General features: G+C 39.1%; 1 protein-coding gene across 1 annotated transcript; it reads left to right on the forward strand.

The window, feature by feature from the left end:
• The first annotated feature begins 7,525 nt into the window (after positions 1-7,525).
• LOC121379791 (protein ALP1-like) lies at positions 7,526-8,816 on the forward strand. Its single transcript, XM_041508443.1, has 2 exons — positions 7,526-7,815; positions 8,093-8,816. Exons 1-2 carry the CDS (start codon positions 7,526-7,528, stop codon positions 8,814-8,816), a joined length of 1,014 nt encoding a protein of 337 aa, XP_041364377.1.
• Positions 8,817-12,290: the final 3,474 nt, after the last annotated feature.

Consider the following 12,290-nt stretch of genomic DNA (forward strand, 5'->3'; position numbering starts at 1 on the left):
GCATTTTGTCAGTTAATTTGCACGCTAAACGGTCTCTAACTGACGATCTTTGGTGACAAAATTAACAAAAGAGAAGTTTTTTTCTTGCCCTTTTTTCTAATAATGATTGCAAATTCTGGCCATTTCATCCCCCTCTTCCACCATCATCACACCCATTTGCTGGCCCTGGAGGGTCGTGTCTGAACAGTTTGAAAGTAAAGACACATTAATAGGTTCTCAATTCACATTCTTGCCATTTCGTCTTCGATTGCATTATTCTTTTAAGCAGTACACCAAAATGTTTGTAAACCACCTCAAATGTAACACCGTAGGTGTTCTGAATTGAATAAAGTTCTGTTCTATTCTGTTCTTCCAATATAGCGGCTTTTATTAAGCCATTTTAATCCCCTACCAGTTCAACCGGAGGAGACTATAGGTTTGTACCGTCCTTCTGTCCATCTGTCTGTCTGTCTTTCTGTCTGTCTGTCCCACATATATCTTTCCGGACTTTTTTTTCTCTCTTCGCAGTGTCTAAAGATACTGAGCTGAAATTTTGTGTATTGCTTTATCATTTACTCTTACAGATCAAGTTCGACTTTCATAGCGATTTGCCCATTTTGATAGTTATCGCCGTCGAACTTAGGAGATAGTAAAAGTTGTTTACCGGATTTGTTTTTTTGCAATGCCTCAAGGTATTGAGCTGAAAAGTGTAGATAACTTTACAATTTACTGTTACAGATTTACCCATTTTTCATAGAGTTATGACCCTTGAACTTAGGAAATATCAAAATTTGGTTTTCGGATTTTGTTTTTCGCAATGCCCCAAGGTATTGAATTTAATATTTGTGTATAACGTTTAACATGTACTATTACAGATTAAGGTTGACTATCATAGCGATTTACCCATTTTTTTCACAGAGTTTTGGCCCTTGAACTTAGGAGATACCGAAACGGTGTTGGGCCCTGTATGGGATATGCAATCCCAGAAAGCTTGTTAATTATTAAAATTACAATATACTTGCTTTGTCTAGAGCCGGTTTAAGGATCCGCGGGGCTTGTAGCACAAATAACAGCGGGGCCCCATTCCCAGGATATATATTTTTCAACCCCCTCGGGAAGAGGGTAAAAATGGCCTGGGGAAAATAAATGTACATATCACCGCCGGGCCCACTGAAGTGCGGGACCCGTAGCACGTGCTACATGTGCTACTAGGATAAACTGGCTCTGGTTTGTCTTGCCGAGAAGGGCGATACGTAGCCCAGTGGTAAAGTGCTCTCTTGATGCGCGGTCCGTTTGTGATCGATCCCCGTCAGCGAGCCCATTGGATTATTTGTCGCTCCAGCCAGTGCACCACAACTGGTACATCAAAGGCCGTGGTATGTGCTATCCTGTCTATGGGATGGTGCATATAAAAGATCCCTTGCTGCTAATCGAAAAGAGTAGCCCATGAAGTGGCGACAGCGGGTTTCCTCCCTCAATATCTTTGTGGTCCTTAACCGTATGTCCGACGCCATATAACCGTAAATAAAATGTGTTGAGTGCGTCGTTAAATAAAACATGTCCTTCCTTCTTGTCTTGCCTAGAATATGAATATCTTTACATATTATACTTAATGCATTCCTGGTCATCCTAATATTACCAGTATTTCATCACCGATTATCGATTTTTGCCTGCACTAATTCCGTACGTAATAATCTATTTTATTACCAGAGAACATTTGAAATGAATAATCAATTAGTCTGCTAGACGATACAAATATTAATATTTAAAAGTTTAAAAATTGTTTCTTTTTTATTATCTACATGCATTACAGGGGTCGAAATTGGATGAAAATCTGCCGGCCCGTATCAAAACCTACTAGATAAAAAAACAACAACACGATTGACTAAACCTAATGTCTTAATATAAAAGTCAAATAGTTGCCGGTGTAACAGTCCAAAATATACCCCCGTCAAACTATACCCGGGGTTAAAGTGGGCTAGCCTATTTTATACCCCTAACCCTAACCCTCGTTTTTTTAAATTAGTAACCTGTATACAAAATAAATAAATAAATAAATAAATAATAATAATAATAATAATAATAATAATAATAATAATAATAATAATAATAATAATTAATAATAATAATAATAAACGCTTTAAAAGAAAAGCAACTATTGCTTTCATAAAAATAAAACTATCACAGATTAGTCATTTTAGAAGATATTTCGATATTCTCTAGCCCAAAATATATAAATTATGATGGAAAAAATCACTGAAATACAAACTTATTTATGAAAACCACAAAAGGGGGGGGGGGGGGAGGGGGATATAATCTGGACTAGAGAGATATATTCTAGGCTAGCCTGTTTTATACCCCGGGGTATATTCTGGGCTAGTCCAGTTTATACCCCGGGTATAGTTTGGGCTATTACACCGGTACCACGGGACGACAGGCCGAAAAATCCCCCTACCCGTGGTGATGCTGACCGGCAAAAACCGGTCGGTTCAGCAGTCTTTCGACCCCTGTATTTCAGTTATTACAATTACGTGGAAGTAGATTAACGTTATGTTTAACTGTCTACAAACTCAGGGTAGTCCTATTAAACATGATCGTGTTTACTTTATAAAAAGCAGATAGCCGGCACACAAAAACAAGTGATTTCATCATTCATGCATTTCGGTTATTTCCGTGGAATTGGCATGGGAAGAAGCATTTGCGTAACAACCCACGTCATACCAAACATTTACAGGCGAGTCGTGTCGTGCTGGCTGGGTGGAGACTCGTCCGTGGCTAGATCAGAAACCCGCTGGTGTCCACTTGGGAGGCTTTGCCATTTAGCTACATTTGCAATCAAAAGGTGAATCTGTGATCAGAATTACAGTTGTTGGCGGAGCCATGCCTAGCATAAAACAACGAAGAGGAAGGGGGGGGGGGGGAGAGGGGCAGTAAAAACAAATATAGCACAATAATATAGTGTCTTCTCTAACTAGACCCACCTACCCCCCCCCTCCCCGAAAAAAAAAACCCACTACCAAAAAACACTACAAAAAACAAAAACAAAACAAACAACAACAAAAAACAACAGCCGACATAACCATCACAAAAAAAACCCCTAACAAACCAACACCCCCCAAAACAAAAAACACCACCACAACATAATACTATAATGGCATTTGTTTGTTTGTGTTGTTATTTTATTTTATTATTATTTTTATTGTGTGTGTGTGTGTATGTGTGTGTGTGTGTGGGGGGGGGGGGGGGTAACTGTATCCCATTAGGTACTACCCTAATGGGATGCCATAACATTTTCGCTACCAAAATCAAAAATTATAGAATGGTTGAGCATATTTGGTGAATTACATGATGTCTTCACTGGCGAAGCCAGAGGTGCATAAGGGGGTGAATGGGCCTTCCCAATCGCACCTTTTCACCCACCACCTTTTATGCTTGCCTGCTCTCAATACAAAATCCTGACTATGCCAATGCTTGTATGGTTTTGCTGATTATTACGTATAGTTGTGAGATGGTTAGCATCTTGGTTTATGATTAGAAATTCAGAAAAATGGCTTTTTCTCCATATATTTCCTTGATTTTGGTAAAGACGTTATAAAATTAATATTAAAAGCTATATATTACCTAATACAGAATTGTAAACCGAATAAAATGAGCCAAATTGTATATCCATTGGTAATTGTACTAGTGAGTTATCATCATTTTGCTGATTTGTGGGATTTTGGCCAAAATGCGGCAGCCATCTTGGAACCAGTTACAATGATCGCGGCTCTTAGCTTCGCTCGCTGTCAGTGACCGCAAGGCTGAAGTTATAGTTACGACTAGTTAAGCCCGGTAGTCTTTAAAGATGGCTGCCAAAATAGCACTTAGCTATCGATCCAGAATGTCCGTCAAGTGATTTTGGACACTTCAGATATCAGACTAACTGAAAATCCATATTGGATCTGTTCACCAATTTGGTACTCCAACTAAACATTTTGAGGTCTGGCTCATGGACTAGAAACCATATCTGCGTTCAACCTGAAGAAGCAAGCAAATGTTTGCTGAACTGGTTTTTGCGCTTCGTGTTGACTGAAACTGAATGACCACACTTGGAACCAGTTACAATGATCGCGGCTCTTAGCTTCGCTCGCTGTCAGTGACTGCAAGGCTGAAGTTATAGTTACGACTAGTTAAGCCCGGGAATCGCTAACAGCAGCTGCCGGATTACGTGCGCTGTTGATGTTAAACATCTTACTAACAGAAAGATATATATAAATCTTTGAAGTAGATTGGATTGATAGATACGAAATGTTCGTAGCATAAGCCGAAATTATAGTTATGACGACGTGTGTGCAGGAATATTATCGGGGGGTGGAGGTGGCTCTAGACTGTGGAGACGGAAGTTTATGGGAGGGGGGTGTCGAGTCATACTCCCCAGGAAATTATATTGAGAAAAAGTAAATTTTCGTTTGAACAGGGAGAGGTTTTAAATTTCAGATTTAAAAACAAATGTTGCTAATTAAAAAATGTAGCGGATTTCCTCTGAAGACTACGAGTCAAAATTACCAAATGTTTTTACATCCAATATCCGATGATTAATACATCAATGTGCTCTAGTGGTGTCGTTAAACAAAAACAAACAACATCACTCCCTCCTTCCCCTGCTTCCAAATCTATGATCGTATTATAGAATGATAATATTTGTACGTGGATAGTGGATTAATAAGGCTGTGGTAAGTATGGGGCAGTAATTCTAAAGTTAAAATGTGTTTTGTTCAAAGACACCAGTAGAGCACATTGATTTATTAATCATCGGCGATTGGATGTAAAACTTGTGATAATTATGACATATAATAGTCGAAGTAAACCCGCTACATGCTTTTCATTAGCAGCAAAGAAACCTGTATATACACCTTTCCACAAATAGAACAATACATACCACGACCGTTGATATATCAGTCATGGAGCACTGGTTGGCTTGGGATCCTGAGTTAAAGGTAGGTGCCATACGCAAATTATACTGTTTTGGGAAAATATAATTTCTTGTACGTCAATGTTGGTTATTGCCAGGCACTGTCAGTCAATGCAAACATGTTGTGTTTTTTGTTTAATCTATTAATCGTTATTGCATTGAGAGAGACTTGGTAAAACCTTTTAACGTTTATTTGAAAAAAAAATCTGTATGAAACAGATGAATTGATAGATAACTATATACTCAATATCGATAAAACTCATATAAAAACGTTATTAAACGTTAAACCCTTATCAACTCTCATAACATGTTTTACCAAACACGCAAGTGGTATAGATTAAATCTCATTTTTTAAACACAAGCACAGCCAAAATACGCAGTTTCACCTGGATTGTTACTTTTATCGATAATGCAGTGCAGAGACTAAAGCTAAACCTTGGCTGTTCTATTAGTTGCGTTCACCCCTGTGTCAAAAAGAGATATATTTAACCTATGCAATTTAATAGCAATTTGTTACGAAATATATTTTTATTTACTCAATATATTTTACAAAAAAGTGTTATGCGAGTTGGTATGGATTTAAAACAATACTGTTCTTACATGCATATTAACGTTATATGCATTATTGGGTTACGTGCTGATTACATTTTGCAATATTATACTACTGAAGCGGGACGTAGCCCAGTGGTAAAGCGTTCGCTTGATGCGTGGTCGGTCTGGGATCGATCCCCGTCGGTGGACCCATTGGGCTATTTCTCGTTCCAGCCAGTGCTCCACAACTGGTGTAACGAAGGCCGTGGTATGTACTATCCTGTCTGTGGGATGGTGCATATAATCGCTCATGAAGTGGCGACAGCAGGTTTCCTCTCTCTATATATGTGTGGTCCTTAAAGCCGCACGCCCTAGTTCCATCCAGCGAAAATAAATTATAATTTGGTTAATCTACAAACCTGTAACACACTTAGATCACGTTTTTATCAAATGGAGTGATAAAGCAGGTTTTATATCGATAAATACCATGGGAATCCCCATGTCCCAATTGCTTGAAATAATTTTGAAAGTTAGTATTCTGATGTCACCGGTAGATGTCGCTCGAAGCACAACAATGTCTACGTCACGACAAATTTCACAGAGTGCGCACAGACTTGGGGTGCGTTCCTTTCACCTCTCCTGGACAAGTTCCAACTGTTCTGTCCTGTTTGTATCCCCTCTCCAGATATCGTAAGACTTAGCAAAATTATTGGTTTTAAGTGTTTGTAACGTTTTGTATTGAGACACTTACTTGTCTGAACTTTATTGTTACTGAAAATGTTCACGAACTGTGAAGAAAAAAAAGAACTGTCGCGAAATTTAGTGAGGGAGCGGGCCCCTGGGCCCCATTAAATAAGGAGTCATTTACCTTCTTTGTACAGCAGATTTTAATTGTGAGAGGGGTACTTATCATTACCTTACGACTGCTTTGTGGACATGTTGTAGATTTCAAGATTGATTAACAACACTCATTAGAATGTGTGACATAATTAAAATATACGACAAGAACAGGCGTCAACATAGAAGTATCTATAGTTAACATAGAACACAAGATATGCAATCAAAATAGCTAAACTGTGCGGGGAAACGTCAGTTCACAAGACTATGCTGTATCACAGTACAAATATTAATACTATGAATTCATATGGCTGGTTACACTGCGGGTATTAATAATAAATAAAATAATAATAAAAAATAGATAAAATAAAATAAAATAAAATAATTAGTCCATGAGCTGAGACACATAATTTGACCAATTGGTACCATCCGAGGGCACCAAACATAACTATGCTTTTTTTATAATTTTAAATATAAAAACTGAAATGCACCAGGAATTCATTTTGAACCATTCCCAGCTTATTAATGCATTACAACATCATTTTAATCCAAGACGGCCGCCTCTGTAGCAGCTAGAACAGGAAAATCACAATTTATTCGCGGTTTACATCAACAAGGACGAGATATTTGTGTTAGTGATTTAAGTTTATGGGTCATCCAATCCCTTTCCCACTTATGCGGTTATCGTACGGTGCGCGCGGTTCTGGAGTGTACGGTTTTCCGCCATTTTTTTTTATGACCAACGCGCACATTTCATTACCTAGGCGGTGTGCTCACGGGTTGATCACGGCGGTGTAGCGATTCCTGCGGTTCGATGCGTTTCGGCTCGCGTAGGTTTGTCGAAGGTCGTCTTTCAGCGGATCGCCGGGGATGGCAGACGGTGATCACGTTGTTTACATGGATATGCACGGTGTTCTCACGGATGTACACGGTGTCCTCACGGATATACGCGGTGGTTTCGCGGATGTGTGCGTTGTCTTCACGAATATAAGCGGTGGGCTCGCGGACATGCACGGATGTTCGCGGTGGCTTTGCGGATAATCACGGAAGAACTACGATGAATACGTACACCACGGATTCCTCACGGTGTGTAGACGGTTCTGGAACTGCGGAAAACAGCGAGACTCTGCGGAATGGGCAACCGCGCAGAACCGCAGAAGTTTTGGTATAAAAAGTCCCTCCAATGCTGCTGTCTGCCATTTCATCTGCTGATTTCAAGAAGATAACATGCTGTCTGAAGAAGACACGCTTTTTCCACCAGACAATAGAGCTAAATTACTGCAACAATGTGCTATGGAGCTCCTGGTTCTGACTGCAGAAGCTGCTATGGTCATTATAATAATGAGGAGGCAAAAAGAAGCTGAAATTGTTGCTGCAAGAGAAAGAAGGAGAATGAAAAGACAGAGAAGAGTATGGGTCAAACAGTGGTTGCTGAGAAGGGTCAGGTTTGGACAGTATGAGCAACTCATGGTTGAATTGGGAGCAGAAGACCAGTCAAGTTTCAAGAACGTTCTGAGGTAACTTCACATTTCTGTCATTATTCCAATTAAAATGTAAGTTTTTCAAGAGAACGGAGGGAAAGGGCTTATAGTCCGATTAGCACAATATAGGACATTTACGCACATGCCAGTTTTAGTGGTGGGAGAAACCGGAGTAAACCACCGACCTGCGGCAAGTAAGTTTCAAGTTCTTTCTGAGGTAACTTCACATTTCTGTCATCATTCCAATTACTAGTAATTTGTTACTTTTTACACATTACAATAATGTATATAAATTTCTGCATTTCTATTTCAGAATGGAGCCAGATATCTTGAGAGAAATCCTGCAATGTGTTTCGCACAGAATTCAGAAGAAAGACACTTTCTTTAGGAAAGCTTTGGAGCCAGGTCTAAAATTAGCAATAACCCTGAGATATTTGGCTACTGGAAATAGTTACAAGTCCCTTCAGTACTCCTTCAGAGTTGCACACAACACCATCTGTAAGTTCATACCTGAAATCTGCCAAGCCATCATTAATGAGTACACTGCTGAGGTCATGATTTGTCCTACCACACCTGAAGCCTGGAAGGAAGTTGCGAAAGGATTCAAGACCGCATGGAACTTCCCACATTGTGTAGGGGCGATTGATGGCAAGCACATAGCAATCAGGAAACCAATCCAAGGTGTATCGTATTACTACAACTACAAGGGATTCTTCTCCACAGTTCTGCTTGCAGTTGTTGATGCAGACTACAAATTCCTTTATGTGGACATTGGAGCCAATGGTGCTGGCTCTGGTGCAGGAATCTTCAATGACACTGACTTAAAAAGAGCACTGGAAGATGGCAGAATTGGATTACCACCACCTGAGCCTCTACCAAATGATAACCAGCCCATTGGATACTTCCTTGTTGGCGATGATGCCTTTGCATTAAAGCCCTGGATGATGAAGCCACTACCCCCGAGGAACATGACTGTCGGGCAACGAATCTACAACTACAGACTCTCCAGAGTCAGGAGGGTTGTGGAAAATGCCTAATGCCTTTGGCATTTTGGCTTCCAGATTCCGATGCCTCCTTACTACAATGCCACAGCAACCAACAACGGTTAGCACCATTGCCTTGGCTTGTTGTATCCTTCACAACCTGTTGAGATTGAGGCATCCTAATGCAGACATCCCAGTAGACCAGGAAACCCCAGAGACTCACGATCTCATCCCAGGCATATGGAGACAAAATGCTAATCTCCCTGATATGGCAGAGTTCTACAGGGGGAACACAAGCAGGGCAGCCATGATGCAAAGACAATATCTTATTGACTATGTGAACTCTGAAGCAGGAAGTGTTCCTTGGCACGAAAACATGATTTAATGACAAGTGAAAATGAAGTGAATTGTGAGAGAAGTATAATGTGTACTTTAAATAATCAACACATTTAAGTATAAAATGCAATTATTATAAGGAGGGAGAGAGGGAAAGGTTTTATTGTCCGATAAACACAACATCGGTCATCTGTGGACATGTCAGTTTTAGTGGTGAAGGAAACCGGAGTGCCCAGAGTAAACCACCGACCTGCAGCAAGTAAATGGCAACTTCCTCACACCAGGCTGAACAATCCACCTTATGACAAATAGATCGTCTCTGACAGGATTCGAACCTGGGCGGCGAGGGACCTGATGATTTCAGCCCCGCTGTTGCACCGAACAATCAATCAAACAATCTTGCTTATAAAAGTAAAAGACAATTTATACATGAAAAAAATACTTTTAATGATAATAAATTCCTTACATTTTGTGTGTAATACTATTTATTTTACAATTTTAAAAATGAATATTTTTCATTTTTTTTTTACAAAAGAACATAAAAAAATTATGGATGATGAAGAAATCATAAAGTTCATACTTCATAAAAAATATAAACTAAAAAATTAAGTTTTGTTTAACTTTTTAAAGATTTGTTTTTAGTATGAACTTTATTTTAAAAGTGCGTATAAAACAAGAATTATGCTTTTAGGTGATTAAAGTTCAAATTCTCACTTTTAAACTTCAAAGAAATTCTTTATCAAGTTTTACAAGTCTAGGATAATCACAAACATACATGTTAAAAGTCCAACAACAACAACAACAAACCCAGTCCTTCAGCTGGAAATTAAAAAGTAAAAAAATACAAAGAAATAGAGTTTTTAATGTCCAAAAACTTGCAACATAATCACCAATGCTTTTTCACTCCTTGTCATTGCTATCAACACCATTTTTGTTTTGGTCATCATTGCCATCGATCGTACCAAGAGCCGCCAAAAGACTGGAGAAGGAATTGTTAGGAGATTGTATCTGACCATGGGTTGGAGTGCTGGTTTTATAATCAGCCATCCTGAAGTTGTATAAGAATTCATTTTCTTTATACCAGTCAGCCAATTCTTGTTCTTGTTCTGGCTGCAAGGTCAATGGAACAGCTCTCGTTGTTTTTCATTGCTGCGGTTGTTGCAGCTGCGTCTTTTGTTTGTACTTCTATGTCAATTGTCTCATGTGTTTGTTGTTCTTCATCGGATTCTACCGTAGCAGGATCATGTTGTGGAGAAGGTGCAACAGGAGGAGTGACAGACCTATGTCTTTTCTGTTTGCCCTTTCCTCGTCCCTGGTTATCAGATGATGGACAGTACAGTCTTGTAATAGGTTTTCTCAAGACAGTCGCTTTTCGTGGAATGAGGAGCTTTGTCATGGGCTGCTTTATATATTTCTCCAGAACCGCTACAGATCGTGAGAAGAACGTAATTAAACGTATTAGCCGTGTGGATAACGTAACAACCGTAGTTACCGTCAAGAAACCGCATGCAAACCGCCAATGCATTCCAGGGAACCGTATAGCTTCCGCAAAGAAACCGTAGCGACCGTAAATGTTAATTGTGGCGGAAGGCTGCGGTTGTCTCGCGGAAGGTCGCGGAAGGTTAACGGTTTGCTTGCGGTCAGTACGGTGCATTCACGGTTCGCGCGGATTTCTTACGTTTTAGAGCTTTCCGCAGCATTTCGGCGGAAAAATTAAACATGTTTAATTTTTTTCGGCGGTGCCCGCGGATACTCACGGAACCTGCGGAAGCTTGCGGAAACATCTTCGAGGTTCCCTGCGGTTTTCAAACCGCGTCAAACCGCGGTCTGAACCGCATAAGTGGGAAAGGGGTAATAACTAACTGAGATATTGTATCATCTTTTAGATCCAATGTGACAAGAACAATGGCCGTCAAGAGTCAGAAATAGCAATATTTCCCACAAACAATATTTTTTTGCTTCAAATACAGGCCTTTTTATGGGAAGAGAAATGCATGAATCCAAGATTCCAAAATGGCTGCTAAAACAAAGAAATTACAACGTTATATTTAGCGTCATCTAAAACAGTCACTTTGAAAGCAACTGCTAAGTTTTAACGGTAAACCGATACGTTTTCTAAAAGTAGAATTTTCATGATTTACATTTCATATATTCAGCCTCGTCACTTTCATCCTCCTTGTAACATCGAGTAAGGTTGCTTCTTTATGCAGCAGTTGTTCGAATATTTGTTCCATGACGGCTACGTAACACTGTATGGTAAATGCACCCACATTTCACATTCAAATTGCAGAGCCTAATACGAGCAATGTAAATAAAACAACAACTAAAGAAAATAAAACACAGACACAAGCACAAATGATACCACGAATGTAATTCTAAAAAGCAATGACAAACAAACAAACAAACAAACAAAAACAACCGTAGCTACTAATAATATGCGAGTACGCTTCCTCATTTCGTTGTTAAAGAAAACATGGATAATACAGCAATGAAGAACATGCAAATCAATTGGACCCTTCTATTTCCCGGGCAATCTGATTAAAATTAGCTCTACTGGTCTATCAATAGATCTATCAGCATTGCGTGGACTCCCATGTCCAGGTGATATTTCATCTATAAATAATAATTTAAATATCGACCAATTGCACTTCGCCTTTTATAGGTTATTCTGGAGCATACAAATTCTAAAAATATCGGGCGAGACTCTTTATGCAATAGGCGAACTTGTTGGTCTATTTCAACATTAAAAAACGGGGAACAGTGCAGTAATAAACTCTGGATTGTATACTAGTATAAACAGATTTCATCACTGGGTTTTTTCGTCTTGAAACGAAATTTATATAAAATTTTATATTAACATTTGTTGAAAATGGGCAGAATTTTGAAAATAGCAATTAGTATAAAAGTTAATAGAATTTAAAAAAAAAGAAAGAAAAGTTACAAGCCAAAAATAAAAAGAATTGACTGGTCGGGCGAATGTTTATATAATTTGGAGCATTTTAGAAGGACAGTCCAAAAATAAATGAGAGAAAGAAGAGAGGATCGGACTATTTAATAATATTAAAAAAAGAGAGTAATTTTGACATAAACTTTTGAACGAAGGTCTAAAAGTTTAAAGTCCGATCTATATGTCCACGTGAGTGGCCTCGTTAAGGCCGTTAGGGTGTACAGCTTCTAGAGACGAGATGGGTT

This window comes from Gigantopelta aegis, chromosome 8 (genome assembly GCF_016097555.1).
Source record: "Gigantopelta aegis isolate Gae_Host chromosome 8, Gae_host_genome, whole genome shotgun sequence".
Taxonomy (NCBI): domain Eukaryota; kingdom Metazoa; phylum Mollusca; class Gastropoda; order Neomphalida; family Peltospiridae; genus Gigantopelta; species Gigantopelta aegis.